The sequence below is a fragment of the Aethalodelphis obliquidens genome, unplaced genomic scaffold (genome assembly GCF_003676395.1).
Source record: "Aethalodelphis obliquidens isolate GAN/ISIS:26980383/991018 unplaced genomic scaffold, ASM367639v1 scaffold1, whole genome shotgun sequence".
Classification (NCBI taxonomy): Eukaryota; Metazoa; Chordata; class Mammalia; order Artiodactyla; family Delphinidae; genus Aethalodelphis; species Aethalodelphis obliquidens.
In genome coordinates, this window is record NW_020837945.1 from 74,963,176 (window position 1) to 74,986,519 (window position 23,344).

Below are 23,344 nucleotides of genomic sequence, written 5' to 3' on the forward strand. Positions count from 1 at the left end.
TTTGTGAGCTTATCTCTAAGGCTGAAAACTGCTAGAGACTTGAACACTACCTGTGAAAAATGAATCCATGAATTTCATTTAAAAGCACACTTGTGACTTTTCAGTATTGCTAGGACTGCCTTCTGGAGTGGACATGTTCAGAGTCCTCTAGAAGGGTTTGACCTGAGGATCCTCAGGATGTCCTCTGTGTTGCCAATTCCATTCCCTCACCCATAGGCCAGTGTGGAAATTTCACCACACCCCAGTTTCCTGTTCAGGGCTAAGATTTGTCCTCTGCAGTTATCTTTATTAAAAAGTAAGCACACCCAGGGAGACAGAACACATTAAGCTGCTGCCAATCTCACCCTGATTAGACAATACTAGGAAAGAGCCTTTTTTTTTTCTTTTATAATTTTACTATTGAGAGTAGGACATAAAAGGGATACGAAACTGAATTTAGAATAAAAATGCAGGGATAATTTTGGATCATGCTGTCAGGTAGGAGACACACCTCCCAGAAGAACAGGGAGGAAGAGAGTTTATCTGCAGGAAGGGGGTTTATCTGCAGACAGAAATGGTGCCATAAGAAAGGGAAGCGATTAGTCAGGGAACAGGAAGAGAGACAGGGTCTCTACTTGCCCTGATGGTAGCACGTGACCCCTTCTGTTATCAGTATTCTTAACCCTGCAATTAGATTGTAAAGTATTTCTGGCCTGGGAGTAAAATCTAAATCAGTTGAACAGGTCCAAGACTTTCACTGAGTCATCTGTTTAGTTACTTTATCTACCATATTCCTGGTTCCCTCATTCCACCCCGAACCCCCTAAATTTACTTAAACTTTTCCTTTATTTAATGCCATACTTTTAATGATAGCACAATAAGGATGTCATTAGCTGGCAGTGTCGTTTGTAGGGTAATGTTATAATATCTGATATAATCCCAAGGTATAGAGACCTGCATCCACTTCTCCCCACCTGCTGCCGATAAGAATTCCACTGGAAAGGTATTAAAAAGTAGTGTGTTTCGTTCAACACATAATCAATAAAATGCAAGGGTAAAATCATGACACTCCTTGACATAGTAAAGCCTTGAAAAGTAACACAGGATATTGTTTTCTAAATACGGCACCTTAAACCTACATTTAATGATCTCTTGCTAAGGTTAGGAGGGTCAAACTCTTGAAATACTTCAAAATCCAAAGGGAATGATGGAGCTTTGTAGAAGTAACAGCCCACTCCAGCTTCTCACATATTCCTTACAAATGAGTCGCTTCCAGGGAAATCACTGGATCTGAAACACTGGAGCCGAGAGTTCCTTCTCCCATTCACCCCCTGCCCCCATCTACACAGGAGCAAGGAGATGGGTGTCCAGCCTCAAATGGTTTATTAATCAAAAGTTCTTCAAGCTGCCTAACCAAATGCTGAATTTCCAAAATTCTTTTCTCACCAGAAAAGGAATATGAATTTTGATGTCAACCCAAAAATTGGGGGCTCTTAACATTTTTTTTCAAAATCACATATAAAAGGTTCTTTATCCCTCTGGCAAATACAAAATAGTTACCCTCAGGGGAAAGGAAAACAATATTTATAGAAGATAAATGATGATGTGATATTAAGGTCCTCTGCTGGCTCACTCAAAAGGCTACTGCTTCTTACTCAAGCTGCCACAGGAAATCTATGCTAGTAGGGAGAAAAATTTCCATGGCTCAGTGATGAGACAATACCAGTAAACAATTTATTAAAGAGCCTGCCATCCATCATTGGAATTTGGAACAACAATGATACATTGAAAATAAGTATTCATCCCAAGTTTCTTTTCTTCCTCACAAATTCCTTCGGCTCCAATATCTCTTCAGTAAATTAATAGTATTTTGCTCTTAGTCTTTTTGGAAACAAGCCAAGGAAAGAGAAGGCACCAGCGGCAGCTGCCACAAACCCAATGGTACTTATTGCTCGGTTGGCCTATAAGGAAACAGGAAACAAACAAAAACACATCTTATTCTAAAAGCATCTCAGTGTCCTAAACCCCAGCTTTAGCTTGTTTCCTAAACTGAAGACCCATTTTAATGTACAATGGATGAATTTAAAACTCAATGCAAAATTAAAATTCTGTATGCAGATGAAATAAATTTCTAATTATTATAATTATGACAAAGATAGAAATACACATAGGTAGAGATCCCTCTTTTTCTTTTTTAAGAAGATGTTGGGAGTAGGAGTTTATTAATTATTTTATTTTTGCTGTGTTGGGTCTTCGTTTCTGTGTGTGAGCTTTCTCTAGTTGTGGCAAGCGGGGGCCACTCTTCATCGCGGTGCGCGGGCCTCTCAGTATCGCGGCCTCCCTTGTTGCGGAGCACAGGCTCCAGACGTGCAGGCTCAGTAGTTGTGGCTCACGGGCCTAGTTGCTCCGTGGCATGTGGGATTCTCCCAGACCAGGGCTCGAACCCGTGTCCCCTGCATTAGCAGGCAGATTCTCAACCACTGCGCCACCAGGGAAGCCCGAGATTCCTCATATTTTTATAGCTTCTGAGAGTTTACAAACTCATTATGCCACAATTCCTAATAATTGTCATAGTACCCCTGGGAGGTAGCATTACTCCTGTTTTGTAAAACTTGAGAAGTTAAAAGTGATTTGCCCGAGGGAGGTCGTACCACCAGGATGTTTAGATATAGTTTAGTCTTGAACCATGTGTTCTCCCCCTATGAAACCCCTACCCCCTAAACACATACTGGTTTGGTTGATTCTATATCAAGGTGAATATCCTGTGTGTGTGTGTGTGTGTGTATTGGTTGAGGGGTGTAGACATGATAAGAAAGTGGGAGCACTCATTCAAGAAGTCTATTAAAAAGATGACAGCATTTGGATGGACCCGTATATGTGTGTGTGTGTGTGTGTGTGTGTGTGTGTGTTCCTTGACTTCATGTCTGTTAGGAAAATAATTCAGGGATGTGACTTGAGCCCAATACCTATAGGCTCTTATTTGGTAGATACACTTTCTATCCTGATAAACAAACTTCAAGAGAAGTCAATACTGATGATAACTATCATGTCAAAAAGTAATTTCTCATGTAGACAAACGAAAATAAACCACTCTCAAGCTCAATTGTCCATAAAGGAGCTCAGACATTTATATCTTTAAGGGTATTAATCATCATCATGATGATGGAACTGATGAATATTCATGGTTTCATGGCACTCAACTAATATCGCCTTCCATCTGCAGTGCAATTTTATGACCCAAAGGTCACATTCAGATACTTCAGAGTCATCAGGTATTCTGAAAACAACAGTTATTCTCTGGGAGTTAAGAATCGGGCTTTCAAATAAAGCAAAACATTTTTCCTAAATTACTCTGGAGACCAGCCCCAGTGCTGGAAAGTGTGACCCAGCTCACACTGGAGCATGCCCTCTGTCTAACCCACAGCCCTCCACCACGGAGCCTGCCACCCCCATATGCCACATAATGTTCCCTCCCTAACTGTGGGTTCCCTATGGGGAACAGGCAGCATGGGTTCTAGCCAGGACAGAAGCACAATGGCAAGAGTATTCACTTCATTATATCATCCTGTGGTCTGTAGGGACGAGGCCTATAATTATAACTCCCTGCTCTGTTACCATCCCCAGTTGCCAAAGAGAACGACACTGGCAAACAACTGAAAAATCCTATTTTAGTTTACAATTCTAATTTAATGTATTTAGTTGGTTGGTTACTTCTTCTTTCTGTAATTTTTAATTAGTTGCTACCTAAGTTGCTTCCCAGGAGAGAGTCAGAATTCACTATAGCATAGAGCTACCCACATAGCTCATGGCGAGCAAAAAGGGGCTGGGAGATACAAGATACCAGACAAAATTCCAAAGAGGGGCAGAATCAATAATCAGACAGGGAGTAAGGATTATAAACCAAGCCCAAACCTCATGCAATTCCAGGCAGATGCTGAGATTCCAAGGAGGGCTGATACAGGAAAATATGGCAGGCAATGCAAAAACAGGAAGGTGCAATTGGTGTCTTTAAACAGAGATATCAAATGGCAGCAGAGGACAGCCCTGGGAAAATGGCAGGATCCTGTGGGTGGGGTGGCCCCAGCTAGATGCAGTCCTAACTCATTGGGTATCTTTCAGCCACTAGAAACATAACAGGTGAGAGAAATCCCATAAATTTAAGAGACCTGGGGAGGGGACAGACAACTTAATACTAACTCAAAATCCCCTGAGATTGCACAGGCAAGATACAATTATAATAAAGCCACTTCCAGCATGCAGTTTCCCAAATCCCAAACATTTATTTTTTTCAAGTTGCATTCTAAATGGAAAAAGCACATGTAATTTGGACAATCCCTTAGAGTTATGTGTAATGGGATCTGACCTGCAAGATTAGAAAATCCCAGGATTTTTGTGGTGAAACAGCATGAACAAGAGCTTTTACTTCATGGCTGATTTAGGATTATAAGATCACCAAATCCTATCCGGCACACTTCATCCTTTATAGGGCTTTCGGGGTGGGGGGGGCATGGTAAACAACCCATTCTGAGGATCTATATATACAGGCTCAATGAAATGTTAGCTATAACTGAAGCAGCTGGGTCCAGACATCAGTTTAGCTGGGTCACAGATGACTGTAGGGGTTATCAAAATCCCTCTTCCCCCAAGACTCTAAGGCTGCAGTGCTATGCAAAGAAACACAGTCAGCGTGTAGTGTCAGCTTGTCCAGGCCCATTCAAGGGTGCTGCTATCTTCCACAAAGATAGACACATTTTAATAACTTGCTTAGACTCGAACAGTGAGAAATGTTGATTTTAGGAATTTGTAAAAATAAGGAAAAGACAAGCCACAGGCTGGAAGAAAACATTGGTGAAAGGCATATTTGATAAAAGGTAGTTTTCCAAAATACGCTAAGAACTCTTAAAACTCAACAATATGAAAACAAGCAAGCAACACAATTAAAATTGGGCTAAAGATCTCAAGAGACACATCACTAAATGTGATATGCAGGTAGCAAATAATACATGAAAAGATGTCCAACATCATACATATTTAAGGAATTGCAAATTAAAACAATGGAGATACAACCACGTACCTATCAGAATGGCTAACCTCCAAAACGCTGACAGTGCCAAATGCTAAAGATTTGGAGCAACGGGAGCTCTCGTTCATGGCTGATGGGAATTCAAAATGGTACAGCCACTTTGGAAGACAGCTGGGCAGTTTCTTACAAAACTAAACATACTCTTACCGTATGATCCAACAATCATAATACTTGGTGTTTATCCAAATGAGTCAAAAATTAACATCCACAAAAGACCTACATGCAAATGTTTCCAGCAGCTTTTTTTCATAATTACCAAAACTGGGAAGCAGCCAAGATGTCCTTCAGTAGGTGAGTGGAAAAATAAACTGTGGTGCATCCAGACAAGGGAATATTATTCAGCGACAAAAAGAAATGAGAAACCAAACCATGAAAAGACAGGGAAGAACTTTAAGTGCATATTGCTTAGTATGATTTCAACTATATGACATTCTGGGAAAGATAAACTACAGGGCAGTAAAAAAAAAAAAAAATCAGTGGTTGCCAGAGATTTAGAGAAAGAGGGAATGATTAAGCAGAGTATACAGGATGTCATTACACAGTTGTCAAAATCAACAGAATTTACAACATAAAGAGTGAACCCTTATGTTAACTATTTTAGGGGAAGAAAATTTTTTCCTTTACCCATAACAAGTTCTCAGCTGAGGCTCTGTAATAAGAGGAAAGCAAACAGAAGTTTATTAAAATGCATATCTCATATACTCATGGGAGAAATTCAGGGAAGAGTAACTCAAAGAGAGAGAATAAACAAAACACAGCGTTAGTAAAAGGAAAGGAATCATAAAGATCAGAGCAGAAATAAATGAAATAGAAACAAAGAAAACAATAGCAAAGATCAATAAAACTAAAAGCTGATTCTTTAAGAAGATAAACAAAATTGTAAATCTTTAGCCAGACTCATCAAGAAAAAGAGGAAGAGGACTCAAATCAATAAAATTAGAAATGAAAAAGGAGAAGGTACAATGGACACCACAGAAATACAAAGGCATCATAAGAGACTACTACAAGCAACACTATGCTAATAAAATGGACAACCTGGAAGAAATGGACACATTCTTAGAAATGCACAACTGCTAAGACTGAATCAGGAAGAAATAGAAAATATGAACAGACCAATCACAAGCACTGAAATTGAAACTGTGATTAAAAATCTTCCAACAAATAAAAGCCGAGGACCAGATGGTTTCACAGGCGAATTCTATCAAACATTTAGAGAAGAGCTAACACCTATCATTCTCAAACTCTTCCAAAAAACTGCAGAGGAAGGAACACTCCCAAACTCATTCTACAAGGCCACCATCACCCTGATACCAAAACCAGACGAAGATAATGCAAAAAAAGAAAATTACAGACCAATATCACTGATGAATATAGATGCAAAAATCCCCAACAAAATACTAGCAAACAGAATCCAACAACACATTAAAAGGAGCATACACCATGATCAAGTGGGATTTATCCCAGGGATGCAAGGATTCTTCAATATACCCAAATCAATCAGTGTGATACACCACATTAACAAATTGAAGGAGAAAAACCATATGATCATCTCAATAGATGCAGAAAAAGCTTTCAACAAAATTCAACATCCATTTATGATAAAAACTCTCCAGAAAGTGAGCAAAGAGGGAACCTACCTCAACATAATAAAGGCCATATATGACAAACCCACAGCAAACATCATTCTCAATGGTAAAAAACTGAAAGCATTTCCTCTAAGATCAGGAACAAGACAAGGATGTCCATTCTCGCCACTATTATTCAACATAGTTTTGGAAGTCCTAGCCATGGCAATCAGAGAAGAAAAGAAATAAAAGGAATACAAATTGGAAAAGAAGAAGTAAAATCATCACTGTTTGCAGATGACATGATACCATACATAGAGAATCCTAAAGATGCCACCAGAAAACTACTAGAGCTAATCAATGAATTTGGTAAAGTAGCAGGATACAAAATTAATGCACAGAAATCTCTTGCATTCCACTAACAACAAAAGATCAGAAAAAGAAATTAAGGAAACAATCCCCTTCACCATTGCAACAAAAAGAATAAAATAACTAGGAATAAACCTATCTAAGGAGGTAAAAGACCTGTACTCAGAAAACTATAAGACAGTGATGAAAGAAATCAAAGATGACACAAACAGGGGCTTCCCTGGTGGTGCAGTGGTTGAGAATCTGCCTGCCAATGCAGGGGACACGGGTTCGAGCCCTGGTCTGGGAAGATCCCACATGCCGCAGAGCAACTAGGCCCATGAGCCACAACTACTGACCCTGCGTGTCTGGAGCTCGTGCTCTGCAACAAGAGAGGCCGCGACAGTGAGAGGCCCGTGACCACGATGAAGAGTGGCCCCCTCTCGCCGCAACTAGAGAAAGCCCATGCACAGAAACAAAGACCCAACACAGCCAAAAATAAATAAATAAATAAAATAAAAAATTTAAAAAAAAAAAAGATGACAGACAGATGGAGAGATATACCATGTTCTTGGATTGGAAGAATCAGTATTGCGAAAATGACTATACTACCCAAAGCAATCTACAGATTCAATGCAATCCTTATCAAATTACCAATGGCATTTTTTACAGAAATGGAACAAAAAATCTTAAAATTTGTATGGAGACACAAAAGACCCCAAATAGCCAAAGCAATCTTGCGGGAAAAAAACGGAGCTGGAGGAATCAGACTCCCTGACTTCAGCCTACACTACAAAGATACAGTAATCAAGACAATATGGTACTGGCACAAAAACAGAAATATAGATCAATGGAACAAGATAGAAAGCCCAGAGATAAACCCACGGACCTATGGTGAACTAATCTATGACAAAGGAGGCAAGGATATACAATGGAGAAAAGACAGCCTCTTCAATAAGTGGTGCTGGGAAAACTGGACAGCTACTTGTAAAAGAATGAAATTAAAACACTCCCTAACACCATACACAAAAATAAACTCAAAATGGATTAGAGACCTAAATGTAAGACCGGACACTATAAAACTCTTACAGGAAAACCTAGGAAGAACACTCTTTGACATAAATCACAGCAAGATCCTTTTTGACCCACCTCCTGGAGAGATGGAAATAAAAACAAAAATAAACAAATGGGAGCTAATGAAACTTAAAAGCTTTTGCACAGCAAAGGAAACCATAAACAAGATGAAAAGACAACTCTCAGAATGGGAGAAAATATTTGCAAACGAATCAACGGACAAAGGATTAATCTCCAAAATATATAAACAGCTCATGCAGCTCAATATTAAAAAAACAAACAACCCAATCAAAAATGGGCAGAAGATCTAAACAGACATTTCTCCAAAGAAGACATACAGATGGCCAAGAGGCACAAGAAAAGCTGCTCAACATTACTGGTTATTAGAGACATGCAAATCAAAACTACAATGAGGGGCTTCCCTGGTGGCGCAATGGTTGAGAGTCCGCCTGCCGATGCAGGGGACACAGGTTCGTGCCCCGGTCCAGGAGGATCCCACATGCCACAGAGCGGCTGGGCCCGTGGGCCATGGCCACTGAGCCTGCACGTCCGGAGCCTGTGCTCCGTAACGAGAGAGGCCACAACAGTGAGAGGCCCACGTACCGCAAAAAAAAAAAAAAACTACAATGAGGTATCACCTCACACTGGTTAGAATGGGCATCATCAGAGAATCTACAAACAACAAATGCTAGAGAGGGTGTGGAGAAAAGGGAACCCTCCTGCACTGTTGGTGGGAATGTAAATTGATACAGCTACTTTGGAGGACGGTATGCAGGTTCCCTAAAAAACTAAAAATAGAATTACCACATGACCCAGCAATCCCACTACTGGGCATATACCCAGAGAAAACCATAATTCAAAAAGACACATGCACCCCAGTGTTTATTGCAGCACTATTTACAATAGCCAGGTCATGAAATCAACCTAAATGCCCACTGACAGACAAACGGATAAAGAAGATGTGGTACATATATGCAGTGGAATATTAGCCATAAAAAGGAATGAAACTGGGTCATTTGTAGAGATGTGGATGGACCTAGAGACTGTCATACAGAGTGAAGTAAGTCAGAAAGAGAAAAACAAATATCGTATATGAACACATATATGTGGAATCTCGAAAAATGGTACAGAGTAACTGGTTTGCAATGCAGAAATAGAGACACAGATGTAGAGAACAAACGTATGGACGCCAAGTGGGGAAAGTGGCGGGGCGTGGTGGTGGTGGGATGAGGTGGAAGATTGGGATTGACATATATACACTAATATGTATAAAATACATAACTAAGAACCTGCTGTATAAAAATAAATAAATAAAATAAGACACAAAGAATTCAGGCTTATATAGCATCTTCAACAAAGAACAATAAACTTGTGGAGAAATGACAGGACACAGGAAAGTGGTTCGCCTTCCAAGGGCAACAGTCTGTGAGAAGGTAAACATACAGGAAACTAATGGTAAACAGAGGCTTGTATGTAGTTTGCTATGTAGATACCTCTAGTGCCCTCTCTAGGCTGATAAGGGTCTTACATTAACCACTGGTTGTCCCTGATGATTAACTTTTGTCCTTCCTGGTAGAGTGGGGAGGAGGAACACCTTTGAAAATTTATGTCCTGCTTTTAGGCAAATAGGGGGAGGGCAGAGAGCTTTTCTTGCAACCGCTTCTACTCAGTTGTCTCTCAACTGCTCAAAATAATCCTTATGCCAAAGTGACATATTGGCGGGTGGCATATTCTGGTTTCCTTCACTATGGACTCTGGTTGATAAGGATGTACCAATGTTGGTTCATCTTTTGTAACAAATATACCACACTGCTGTAGGATGTTGACAGTGGGGAAGGATACATTTATGTGTGTGGGAGGGGGAGTATGTGGGAACTCTCCATACTTTGAGCTCAATTTTGCTGTGAATTTAAAACTACTCTAAAAAGTAAAGTCCATTAACTTTTTAAAAAACACAGAAAAGTACAAAGAAGAAAAAGATGGGGCCACAATCCTTCCACCTTCCTAACCTTTTTATGTATTTATAGTTTTTTAAATTGGGGGAAATACACAGCCATTTCCCAAGGATACTGTTCTATGCTCAAGACCCCTAAGCCTTAAAGGGACCCTGGAAAACAAATCTAATATTAGTTATTATTAGTACTAACACTATTAATTATTGATAGAAATAAAAATAACAATTCGAGTGCTGTAGTTTCTTAGATCAAGAGAATTTTACTGAAGAGTGCCAACAAAGATCTATAAAATTGCTAAAATACTGAAATTAAAAGTAGTCTATGAAAGTACACTTTTTATTGGGATGAATAATATGTAACGGAGTATGCTAAGAGACTTTAAAACTCTCTTACAATCTATAAAACAACCTCGCTTTATAGATTAGGAAACTGATAAACAATGTGTCCAAAGTCATCCAGCTATGAAGTGGTGAAGATGGGGCTCTAGCTCAGATCAGCAGAATTCCAAAGCTTAGGTGTGTCCTTAAGGCTGTCACTACACCATCTTCATCAGAACCTGCTAAAGAACAGTTCTATTAGTTGTTAAAAAAATGGTTACTTTTTCATGGGTCTTGACCTGGGTATGAAAGGTGGAAAGATGATAGATTACAAGTGAGAGTCAAAGCAAAAAGATGGCTTTAATTCCTTTCGATTAGCCACATTAAAAAAAAATACTGATTGAGTGCAGTGGACAACTTTGTCATTAACAAACTTTATTTCTTAGCCATACCACTACTTTTCAATGCAAAGGTGAGCTGAAACTTGTGGGCACGTCCTCTGTGTTTTGGATCAGAAGCAATTTATTGCTACATGTGAATAGAACATTCATTATGGTAATGCACTTCCTTATAAAAATGAATTTCCAATTAAATTACTTCTTAATAAAAACAAATGTATCCTTTCATTATGCTCCATCTCCCATTTTCCCAAGCTTTCGTGAGCAGAATTGTAACTTCATTCCTCAGAATAGACATTTATATAACAGATCCACCATTTAAAGATACTGAAAGCCTTTACATATTCATTTTCTCACACCACTTTAATAAATCTTTAGGTTAAAACATCAATGATGGAATTGGATTGGTGGGAAGATAGGTAGGGAAAGGGCATGCTTTTAGTGAGGAATCTAACATACTACCGAATAGTGATGGTAAATAACAAAACTATAAGCTACTTCCTCTGGTGGGGGAAGTCCCCCTGGTGGCACAGTGGATAGGACTCCGAGCTCCCAATGCAGGGGGCCTGGGTTCAATCCGTGGTCAGGGAACTAGATCCCACATGCATACTGCAACTAAGAGTTCACATGCCACAACTAAGGAGGCCTGGAGCCACAACTAAGGAGCCTGCCTGCTGCAACTAAGACCCGGCACAACCAAAAAATAAATAAATAATTTTTTAAAAAGTCAATTAATTCACTGAAAATCCTCCAAAAGCTCAATGAATCAAAGGATCTCCTCAAAAGCACAACATTTATTTGAAACTAGCATCGCAAGGAAACAGAAGACATCTACAAAACCACCAAGCTATGGCATCAGTTAGCCTCTTTCAGCTAATGGAGAAGAATCTCACTATTACCGTCTATGTTTTCGGCAAATGAACTCCCACTCAAAAATGTCAGCATTCTTTTCAGCATATTTTTTTCAGTATATAAAGTTACTGATTTAATTGCTGTATGGTGGGGTAATGGGAAAAAAACCTGAAGGGCAGAGGGCAATAAGAATGACAGAAAGCTATGGTCTTCACTCTGCTTCAAGTCCCTTCTAACCTAAATTCATGATACGAATGTTCTAGTCTCAGTGTGGTCATGAAATTGCTGCATGACCTTGGGTAACTCGATTCCCTCCTTTGTCCTTCAGTGTTCTCGTATTTTCTTGTTCTTTTCCATTTGTTTGAGGCCTGAAAACTTGATCATAGTCAGTAGCTATTATTTTGCCAATGTAAGAAACTTCCATTTCTCCTAGAGAAAACTCACCTGCTCTGAAACTCCTTCTCCATAGCGGAGCAAAGTCACAAAATGCTCACAGTTGTTGACAAGTAAGTCATACTCCACCTCCTGTCCAGCAACAAACTCTGACCGCTGCATGACTTCTTCCACGGGGAGTGGTGGGTATGTTCCATCGTATTTATTGTTTATTCTGTATGTGTCATTTCCCACAACATCCTTCAAAAGCTGCATCTTCACCAGGGCCTTTCTGCTGAATACAGACTTGGCGCTTGTAAACGATGCAGAAATGCCATCGTCTATAAGGAGAATTCTGGTTAGCAAGATATAGCGACCCAGCCCAGTGAACTCCACTGCCATCCTAACTTATCCTCAAACTAGAAACCATTTAATCTTACTAACAGTAAACCCTCATTCTCTAATTTATCACTAACATTTGTTCAATACTATATGAGTGAGAATATAAGAAAACTTTTTGAAAATCTATATCTACCTATCTTTTTGAAAATTTATAGAACAAATTGGGTGTGAAAACTCTACCTATTTTTGAGGAATAAGTTCCCTATCAATTGATTATTATTAGGGATCTTGGCATATGTTTCCAACAAAGTACAGATAAGATCATTGCCCCCTTTTTCTATGACGCAGTCTATTTTTCAGCATTTGAACCCTTCCAAACTAATACCATTGGGCTTAGCAGTAGTGCATTACGATTAGTGCTCTTGTCCTGCATCTAAGCAGCACTCCTCACACCCAGCTCTGTTTTTACACTTGTTCTTTTAATTAGGCTTCACTTTGAAACCTGCAGGGGACCCCAGTCTTCTCAGGGGTCAGTTGGGATCAGGCTGGGGCCCTGCCTTTGTTTTGCTAGTTCCTTTAGCCAAGAAGCTAAGTCCTAAAACTAAACCTAATGTAGTAGGCACTGTCCACTCTATGTGGCCCCTAGCTGTGCCCTACCCACCTGTCACAATTCCCCATGCCCTACCACTCCATCTTACTGCCTCTATTAGTAAGCATTGGTCTAGACTGCCTGAAACCTCTGTGTCCTGGCGTGCCGTGGTCAGCACCTGAGGCATCTGATTCCTTAGCATTCAGCTTTAACACCAGGCCCTAGGCCCTCTCCATCTGCCCGAGACTGCTATGCTTGGCCATTGTTCAAGTAAACCATGAGATGAAGGGTCTCTGTATAACCAGTGTTATGACACTTGTCCTTTCAGTTATGACTAAAAGCAAACATTTTTTTCCACTCCTCTTTTTTTCTCTCCTCCAAAATCGTTTTCATTGGAGCAGCATTTCCAGTTAATTATCTTACATGTTAAAAGTTCTTACACATTACAAGTTCATAGGACACATATATCCTAGTTAGAATTATTCAATTTTTTTTTTTTTTGACTAGTTTGATGTAATCAATTTACCGATGAGAAAATCAAAGCTTGGAGAGATAAACTGGCTTGTGGAACATCCCACAAGTAGTTAACAGAAACAGGAATTTAACTTCAGTCTACAGGATCAAAGCTCAGTGCTTGAACCACATTAAGATGGAGCTTAAGGTGGGAAAAAAGAAAACAGCACAGAAACCTCATATTATTTTCCAAATGTGAAAACTGCAGAGATAATGTAAAGAATTGCTTAGCGTTAATTATTAGACTCTACAGAATGAATGGCTCTATATCGTAAATGTCATTTTATTTGCCATTTCCACTTCCAATATTCTAGAACAAGAGGCAAATAGCTCAAAATCTTGCAAAAATCACTTCATTAACAGTTCTCAGAAGCTCTCAAGATAGTAAGACTTAAGCCTATAAACACTTCTTTATAAAGGTATCTTGAGGAAAAATTATTCTAAGCAATTTGTTATTTGCATACATTTTTTCTTAATAATTTGTGCTCATTTCTAAACCTGTAGAAAATACAGAAAAATACAGCATAAACACATAAATAAATATAAACCACCTATTATCCTGCCACTCAGAAATAACTATTATTATTATTTTGATGTATTTTTACTGTCTTTTATTATCACTTGTATATGTGTGTATATGTTTGCATTAACATGTATGTGTGTATATACGATTTCTTTGCAAACCAGGTACCATATTACACAATGCACTTTAATCTGGAATTTTCCAATAGCTATCATACTAGATCATCTTTCATGCAATTAAAGATGTCCAGAAATGATTTTTAGCTGTTAAAGTATTATTGTTTTAGTCAGTGAGCACCCCATCTTACCACTGCTTCTTCCTTTCTGGAAAAGACTCTTTCTAGGCCAGTCATACTATCCTATTCCTGCACACAGTTATGGTTCAGTGATGGACATGGGACCCACACCAGACAATTAGAGTCATTCTCCATGATTTTTCTAACTGCAATGGGCAGGAAGTAACTCTCTCCTGTGGGTCACAAGCCTGTAAGGATGAGAGCCTAAGAATGCTTATGGTCATCAGCTCAGCTTCTTAGACATAGCCTGGGATAATGAAGACAATATACAGAAGAAGAATGCAGATGTGGGATGGAGAATTTTCATAGTGTTCAATCCCCTAGATCTGGGCATCCCTGAGGCCAGCACCATCTCTACTCTTTCTGTAGTTTCCTTCACTGAAGCAATGAATTTGCCGTTTTGTTTAAGTGAATTTGAATTTATGTTACTTGCAACTAAAAAATTCTGCCAGGCCTTCCCTGGTTGCGCAGTGGTTGAGAGTTTGCCTGCCGATGCAGGGGACACGGGTTCGTGCCCCGGTCCGGGAAGATCCCACATGCCGCGGAGAGGCTGGGCCTGTGAGCCATGGCCGCTAAGCCTGCGAGTCCGGAGCCTGTGCTCCGCATCGGGAGAGGCCACAACAGTGAGAGGCCCACGTACCGCAAAAAAAAAAAAAAAAAAAAAAAAAATTCTGCCAAACACAGATACCTAATATCTTGTGGCTAAATCATAATTCACTTAACCATTCCCTTGCTAGCCATTGATCCATTCTGTTTTTTAAACCATTATAAATGAGATAGAAGTGAACATTCTCATACGCAAATATTAAATTAGTATCTCTAAAAGTATTTCCCAAGAATAGATTCATAGAGGTAAAATTACAGGGTCAGAGCGTATGAACTCCTTTAAGACTCTTAGCACATATTGTTAAATTGTGTTTGCGAACAATTTTATCAACTTATATTTCTGTCAACAGTATCCTTCTGTTCATTTCATTATACCTTTATCAACAGATTATCATTTTTTTAAATTTTGCTAATGTGAGAGGCATAAAATCTGTCATTTTATTTTATAATTCCTAGATGACTGAAAAGCTGAAACCTTTAAAAACAGTCTTCTACAGTCTTCTACAGACTGTTCACAATCTTTTACCCATTTGTTTGTTGGGATTTGGGTGTTCGCTGCTGTTCCCTCAGCTTAAGGAACTCTTTCCCCAAATGTCACGTGCTGGGTTTCTTCACCTCTTTCAAGTTATGTCTTAAATGTTACTTTCTCGTGAGATTTTCCTGACCAGCTAATTTAAAACTGCAGCAGCCACAACTCCCCAGCACTTCCTATCCTGCTTCTATGATTTTCTCCATTATCACTTATCTCTAATCTAACATTACTTTCTGTATTTTGTTCATGCTCCCTCTCTCCCTCTCTCCCTCTCTCTCTGTCTCTGTCTCCCTCTCTCTCTCCACTAGAATGTAAGCTCCACTGTGTAGGGACTGGCTTATGTATCCCTAGCATTTAGAATAGCCTTTGGCACATACTGGAAAATCTATAAATAGATGTTGAATGAATTGAAATAATCTATTTGTATTATATATAAAGACATTGTGACTCTTGTCATGTTTGTGGCAAATATTTTCCCCCGCTGATTATTTACTTTTTAACTGTGTTTTTTTAATGCAGAGGTTTAAAATTTTAATGTTAATTGGCTTTTGTGATTTCTTCAATGCCACTTTAGTCTTAGAAGGTCCTTCTGTAAACCTAGATCAGTTGGATTTATCTACTTTCTACATTTTATTTCTAGTCTGTTTTATTTTATGATTTTTTCATGATTCCTTCTTGTAACAAGAAAACTAAAAAGCTCCCAGGGGCTTCTGGAAACAAATCTTACCTAGAGGTGCTATGTTGATAACATACCCATCACCCAAGTACAGTGCCCAGTGTTGATAGCCAGGACGAAACACTTCAATCAAATCACCTGGCTGAGGGTTGCCAGGATAGTTCAAACTAAAGCAATCATTAAACGCCATCTGCAACGACAGACACAAAGAAGATCTAGCTGATATGACTTGGCAAAAGAAAATCAGTTCAAGGCTTCTATAGAAACATGGCAATACAGAATTTATTGGGATTGCATTCCTTATTAAATACTTAGATTTACACCACTGTCCTTTTCTTTCAATGATTCCTACACGGAATTATGTGTGCACACATGGACAAGTGGAGAAAGAATTTCTCTACTATTGCTTAATTTTCTATAGCAATGCTTCTCATACTGATTAACCCCAAGCCTCCTTTATTATAATAAGCATTTCATGATAATATCTGTTTTACTATGTAAATGTTCAGTTCATGACTACACAAAAAATATAATAAAGCACTTAGCATGAAAAAAGTCAGGATTCAGAAGCAGAAGATCAGAAGTCTTTCAGCCTTGCATATAGTGACTTAGTAAAATCAAAAAGAGGTCTGGGAGTTCACGAACATTCTGTGCAAAAGTATACTTTATCCTGCAAAACTTACTCTGTGATTTAAGCGGACACAAGCTCCAGGCTCAGATGAGTGTCCAGTCAGATATTCAGGCATACTGTAGGACACAGGACCTTTCTTCCTTGTGCTGAACTGTGCTGTGCAGACCCAGGCACACTGGCCTCCACCTGAAACCATATACAAGTCCCCGTGTCCCTGTCCTTTGAAGAAAAAAGGCTTTTGCTTTAGTCTTCCAGGCTTCCCCTGAGTCTTAAAAGGCTGGCTCAAGAGTTAATGATTAGGAAAGGTGAAGAAGTAGAAAAAAAGAATAGCTGCTGGGTGGGGAAACTGGTAACAATTTAGACTATAAATCAGCCAGATAGCGGAGTCACCAAACTTCCAGTTCCCTGAAATATATAGATAAATATCTGACACACATTCCTAAGTTGTTTTTATAGGAAGCAGAACCCCATCAGGTGAAAACTACGACTTCAAGCACATAGACACAGACTGGTTGAAACCAGAAGATTAATGATGCTTGAAACTTCACCTTGATGCCAACCAAGCCGAGAATTGAGCACAAGCTGATCACACACCCTGTGGCCCCTCCCTCACCTTGCCTTTAAAAACCCTTCCCTGAAAGTCATTGGGGAGTTCAGAACTTTTGAGCATGAGCTGCCCATTCTTCTTGCTTGGCACCCTGCAATAAATGCTGTACTTTCCTTCACCACAACCCAGTGTCAACAGGTTGGCTTTGCTGCATGTCAGGCAAGGGGACCCAAATCCAGGTTCGATAACACACCCACTAAATATCAGTAAACACCCTTTGTCATTGTGACAACCACAAACACTCTCACAGATTTCCACCACTCCCCAACTGCCCCACTTACTGTCTGATTCCTCATTTCTGATTCCCAAAACAGTGCAAGGTGGGACAACTTGGAAGGTTGGGAAGTTCATCATATTGATGGGTATGTCTGAAAATTCACAGTTTGGTGAATTTTTTTCCTTTTAAGTCAGTACTTTTCAGAAAGAACATATAAGTCTCTGATGGTTGATTTTTATGGAACATTACATTTTCTATGTACAGCATCCAAGTAGAATGATTCAGTAAGAGGAAGTTATGTACATTCACTGATAATAAAAAGGAGATTTCATGTTATAACCATGTTGGATATCTAATTGACAACAGAGTATTCCTCTGCATCTCTCACTCTAATGTAGGTACATATACTCATTTACAAAATAAACCCAAGTGCCAGAAAGGGAAACTTCCAAATCATCTAAATTGTAATTATAATAGCATAGGCAAAGAGCTTGGGGATACAGACTATCATTTTCCTGGCACACTAAAAGTCTTTTTTACAACAATTAATATTGGGAGTGTGTTTTCCCAAGTATTTGTATGCCATCTGTTGAAAACTTCAATCATCATACTGTCACAGAAATGAGGCCAAATGCAAACTGTCCATCTGTTGAAAAATAACTATTAAAACAACTTTATGGAAACTATTAAGTCTAACCACCCTCTCAAATATGTTTGAGTCTTATTAATATGGCAGTTCACAATTTGGCCACATGGGCACTAAAAGGAAAAATAGATACTATACTATGATATAAACAAACACATTTCCCGTGAAAAGGAATCAGCAAGCACACACAGCTGCCTGTTAGCATTCAGAGACCTAGCCAAGCTTACAATAATAACCACCATTTGAACAGAAAGTACTTTGTAGTGTAACGTTTTTTTTCAAGTGCACTATTCAATTAACCCTAATTCATTTTTTAAAAATCTACCATGATTTGAGTTTATTATGTTATTATCACATTTTACAGCTAAAAAGTGATATTAGCAAATGCCAACCTTTTTAAAATACTCCCTGAAACACTTGCATTATAAAATACGGAGGGAAAAATAACTACCCTAGGTGTGAGAGACATGAGCTCTTGTTTCAGGTCTTCTCCATGCTAGTTCTGTCACTTTGGGACTTAAATGTAAAATATAAAATTATAAAACATAGAGGGAAAAATACATAGGAGAAAATCCTCAGGATTTAGGGTAAACGAAGAGTTCTTAGACTTGACACCAAAAGTATTATTCGTAAAAGGAAAAACTGACAAATTGGATGTCCTCAAAATTCAAAACTTTTGCAGCACAAAAGACCCTATTAAAAGGACAAAAAGACAAGCTACAGAGCAGGAGAAAATTTTTGAAAACTACATATCCAAGAAAGGACCAATAGCAGGAACATACAAAGAACTCTCAAGACTTAACAATTAAGAAGCAAAGAATACAATTAGAACTTGAGCAAAGGACACAATGACACCTTTCATCAAAGAAGAGCCGCAGATGTCAAGCCATGTTAAACATCAGTGGCTATTAGGGATATTTAGATTAAAACCATGATAGCACTACATACCTATCACAGTAGCTAAATTAAAAAATTGTGACCAGAGAAAATGCTGGCAAGAATGTGGAGTCACTGGATCACTTATTCACCGGCTGTTGATAATATAAAATGTTGCAGTCACTCAAAGTAGTCTGGAAATTCCTTTAAAAACTTACCTTGTAACTAAAATATGGTCCAGCAATTGCACTCCTAGGCATTTATCCCAGAGACTGAAGACATTAAAGACTTATATTTGCACAAAAACCTGTACACGAATGTTTATAGCATAATAGGCCAAAACTGGAAACAACCCAGATGACCTTCCATGGGTGAACAGTAAACAATTTGTGGTACACCCATACCATGGGACACTACTCCTAAGGAGTAAAAAAGAACAAACTATTAATAAATGCAACAACACAACCAAGGATGAATCTCTAGAGAACTGTGCTGAGTGAAAAAAGCCAGTGACATGACATGTTATATATATGATTCCATCTATACAACATTTTGACATGACCTAATTATAGAAACAGAGAACTAATAATGGTTGCCAGGGGTTAAGGAAGTGGTAAGAAGGAAGTGGGTGTGGCTATAAAAAGGCAACATATGAAAGATGCTAGAGAGGGTGGAATGCTCTGCCTCTCCATGTGGTCCATGTCAATAACCTGTTTGTGATACTGCAGTGTGGTGTTGCAAGATGTTACCACTGGGAAAAACCCGGCAAAGGTACAAGGGATCTCTCTGTATTATTTCTTACAACTGCATGTGAATCTACAATTAGCTCAAAATAAAAATCTTTAATGAAAAAAAAAAAAGATCAATGTATTTTTCCCCCCGGCAGAGCATAGAAGAAGACCAATATGGGGAAGTTACAATGAGGCAACTTTTAGCTGTATACGGGGAGAATTTCTCTTTTATTGAAAGTGATCCAACAATGGAATGGAGCACCTTGTACAGATATCAGTCTCTGTCACTGGGAATGTTTAAACACAGTCACAGTTGATAAAAATAAGATTTCCATGGGGCGGGGGGGAGGCGCTGGTAAGGTGAGGAGGCCTTCCAAGGTCCCTTTCACCTCTAGTGTTCATCTCATTCTATTTCCCAGAAACTGTGCAATCCTCAAATCAACAGCACAAAGTAGATATAATTATTTCCCCCATTTTAAGTATGAGGAACCTGACGTTCACAGCAGTTCAGAGACTCATCCAAAGTTACACAGTGGGAAAGGGCAGAACGCACATCTGGACTCAGACTAGCCTGCATCCAAGGTCAGGCTCCTCATCTTTAAATGCTTGTCCCCGTGTGCACTATACCTCCTCCCTTGCTGACCTTTCTGCAGCCCTTCTTGCACGCTGTGAGACTGGACAACAGTTGTGAGCTGATGATTACAATCACCTTTTTAGAGACGAGGAAACTGAGACTCAGATGAATTAAGTATCAGAACTAAAAGTCACACAGGTAGTAACTGACAGAACTAGAATTCAATCCCAGGTCTGTCTGCTTGTTCCAGACTGCATGCTCCTTCCTTACTCCACTGATTAACATCACTAGCCAAAGGAATTGCTACTAAACGATATTTCATCTTTTCCCCCCTCTCAAATATTCATTAGATAGAGAAGCTGCAAAAGCATACAGAATGTATATTTCATAAGACAACACAGGAAGTTTTTAAACATTCATATGTGGAACCAGTGAGTAATAGGAAGTGGAGCCTTGGGGAACCCCTGCTCTTCTGCAGGGGAGGTGTCAAGATGAGAAGCTTCTAGAAGCTTTTAGAAGGTTCCCAGACTCATCATACCTTAGGGAAATGGCTAAAACCTGTCTGCTTGGGTAATTAGATTTACATGGACATCTACCCATTCCATTCAAGTGCAAGTGTGTTATGTAGTGCTTCACGAACATGATAATACAGAACGAATTAAAGATACATTTTTAAGTCCTCTGCTGAAATCTTTGTGTGTCACCTTTAAGGTAAAAGTACTTCATTTTAACAGTTCATCTGCACAGAATTGTTTGACTAGTTTACAATAAAGAGTGTCTGTAATCTTTGTACAAGAAACTTCCTGTTTCATGCCAAAACAAGCTTCCTTGTTTATAGCTCCTTGTTGGTCCCCCGGGATGCATCAGAAGAAATAACAGCCCCCCTGCACAGATAGGGACAGGCTGATTAACTGCTGCTTGTGTCCCTGGGGCCACCTGTGTTACAAGAATACTAAGAGCACTTTTTCACAAACTACTCCCGAGGATGCTATTGGCGGTCTGAAACATAAGCACGGGCTGTCCCTACAGTCCAACAGTCTCCCAATTCAGTCTGGACCATTTCCCACTAAAGCTGCATTTTTCATCCATAGCCCTAGGCTCCCAGAACGGCTAATTCACAGACCCTCAGAGCTGCCAGTATCCTTGCTCCCACATCCTCTCCCTACAGCTGAGGGTTCCAACTCCCAGCCAAATGAACCATCAGCCATTGCCCCCTCATTCCTAGCTTGGAATCCCTCCGTGGATCCCCCTGTCGACTCCGAATCTCGCTCCCTCTGTAATCTTGGACTCCTTATGCATCCCTACATTCTAGGCAAACCAAACCATTATTCCTCACTCTCACCTGGAGTTATGTTGCTAGTACCGAAACTTCTACCTGGAATGCGCTGCCCATTTCCAAATGACCCACTCTTAAGGATCCAGATCAGATGTCACCTCCTCCCCAAGGTCCACCTCCTCTCAGCCACAAGTGACATCTCCTTCCGAGCTACCACTACTCCTTTATCTCTCTAACGTCCACTGCGTTTGCTACACCTGTGTGAGTTACTGATGTCTGGGGAATTTTCTCTTCTGCTCCACGTGGAGGGCTGGTTCCTGTTTATCTCTACACCTGCAGTTTGCTGCAGAGTGGCTGTCACAAGTAACTGCCCAGGGAATGTTTAATAAATGAAGGAACTAGGATCCCGAGCCCAGGGAGGCCAGAGCGGCTGGGCTTTTCCAGCACACAAATTACATTAATAGTCCTGAATGCCACAGTGATATCACCATTCATAGTTCCAAAACCTAATATATTATAATAATAAGTACTTATTATTCATACTCATTTCAGTGAAGACGGTGGATACAAGGCCTTAGTAAGCAAGACGAGGTCCAGTCCTGGTTCTGCCACTTGATAGCTGTGTCACACGGGAAAGCGAGTCTCTCTTTCCCCATGGACTCTGTTCTCCCACTTGCAAGAAAAGAAAAATGGGGGGGGGGGCGAGGGGGGAGGAGGGACATAGGTTAAATGAGAAGCTCTCTACTGGTCCCTGGGGCTCTCTCGTCTGAGAGCCAGTTCAGCAAGGCTGTCGGGGTCCTAGAGGTCCTCCCTCCCCCTCCCCAGTACACCTCACTCTGAAGCCTGGGTTATTCTCCCCACAGGTGGCAGCGGCGAGGGTCCTGGGGTCGCGCCGGCCTCGCCGCTGCTGCCCCTCCAGCTACCGGCCGGGGGTCCACTCTATCTGCGCCCGGGGGAGGGCACGGCGGCAGCGGCGTACTGCCGGTAGCCAAGGCCGGCCTCCGGCGCCAACGCCACCCCGCCGCGCGGAAAGGCCCCGGCGCTCCGACGGTGCAGCGCACGCTCGCTGCTCCTGCCGCCCGGGCCGGGCTGCGCCACCGCCTGGGGACCCTCCGCCCGCCCGCCCGCCTCCGTCCCCTCCGCACCCCCGGGAGTACCGACGCCACACCTGCTCTCCGCTTGCACAGACACACACACAAACCCAGCCGCCGAAGCGCAGCCGCAGCGCGGTAACTAACCGAGGACACCCTGCCCCGCCACTGGGACGTTCCTGCGTCAAATTTTCCCGGTACCAAGGGCTGGTCTAGACGCGGCGGCTGTACCGTTAAATTGTCTTGTTGAGCCCAGAAATGTTCGTGAGCATGAATACACATTGCGTCCACTAGGAGCGCGCCCCTCCTCACTCTACACAAATTCCTCGGAGGCAGTAGAAAGGATCCTGGTCCCTGTGCCCCAAGAAAGCATCTCAGTCTAAGCTAAGGTGGGAGGAGGGAGTGGCCTTAAAAAACCTCCCTGCTTCCCACCACACATACCTACAAAATGTGTACCCGGGAGCCAGTTCCGGCGCCTTTGGGGACTTTGGGGACACACGTGGACCCCACCCGCTTTGGACTCCTCCCTGTCACCCCCCCTCCAGCCTAAGATCAACTTCAGAAGTGGGAGGAGGGCGGAAAGGAGGAAGGGAGGGTGCCTAGGGCCCTAGATGTCCAGGCACCAGTTTCTCCCAATGGGAAATTTACCTGGCTCCGTCCGATGGGGCCTTCCCTA

The 23,344-nt window shown here is 40.7% G+C and overlaps 1 protein-coding gene across 3 annotated transcripts; it reads right to left on the reverse strand.

Annotated features, from left to right (window-relative positions):
* Window positions 1-1,726: 1,726 nt before the first annotated feature.
* Window positions 1,727-23,344, reverse strand: PLAAT1 (phospholipase A and acyltransferase 1). Of its 3 annotated transcripts, none has more exons than XM_027107368.1 (4): window positions 23,317-23,344; window positions 16,071-16,209; window positions 12,016-12,284; window positions 1,727-1,940 (listed from the first exon to the last, which is right to left on the reverse strand). In XM_027107368.1, the coding sequence occupies exons 2-4, from the start codon at window positions 16,207-16,209 to the stop codon at window positions 1,839-1,841; spliced, it is 510 nt and encodes a 169-aa protein (XP_026963169.1). In that variant the 5' UTR covers window positions 23,317-23,344; the 3' UTR covers window positions 1,727-1,838. The 3 variants fall into 3 exon arrangements, with proteins under 3 accessions (XP_026963169.1, XP_026963254.1, XP_026963086.1); XM_027107453.1 differs by lacking the exon at window positions 23,317-23,344 and adding an exon at window positions 22,408-22,524 and having other exon boundaries at window positions 1,839-1,940; XM_027107285.1 differs by lacking the exon at window positions 23,317-23,344 and adding an exon at window positions 16,703-16,765 and having other exon boundaries at window positions 1,839-1,940.

Excerpts from the sequence above, each read along its gene's own strand:
- PLAAT1 (XM_027107285.1), bottom strand. The coding sequence starts at position 16,765 with ATGCCTGAATATCTGACTGGACACTCATCTGAGCCTGGAGCTTGTGTC. Across the intron at positions 12,285-16,070 it reads TATCAACATAGCACCTCTAG|ACGATGGCATTTCTGCATCG; the intron begins GTAAGATTTGTT and ends TTCTCCTTATAG. Across the intron at positions 1,941-12,015 it reads GAGAAGGAGTTTCAGAGCAG|GCCAACCGAGCAATAAGTAC; the intron begins GTGAGTTTTCTC and ends GTTTCCTTATAG.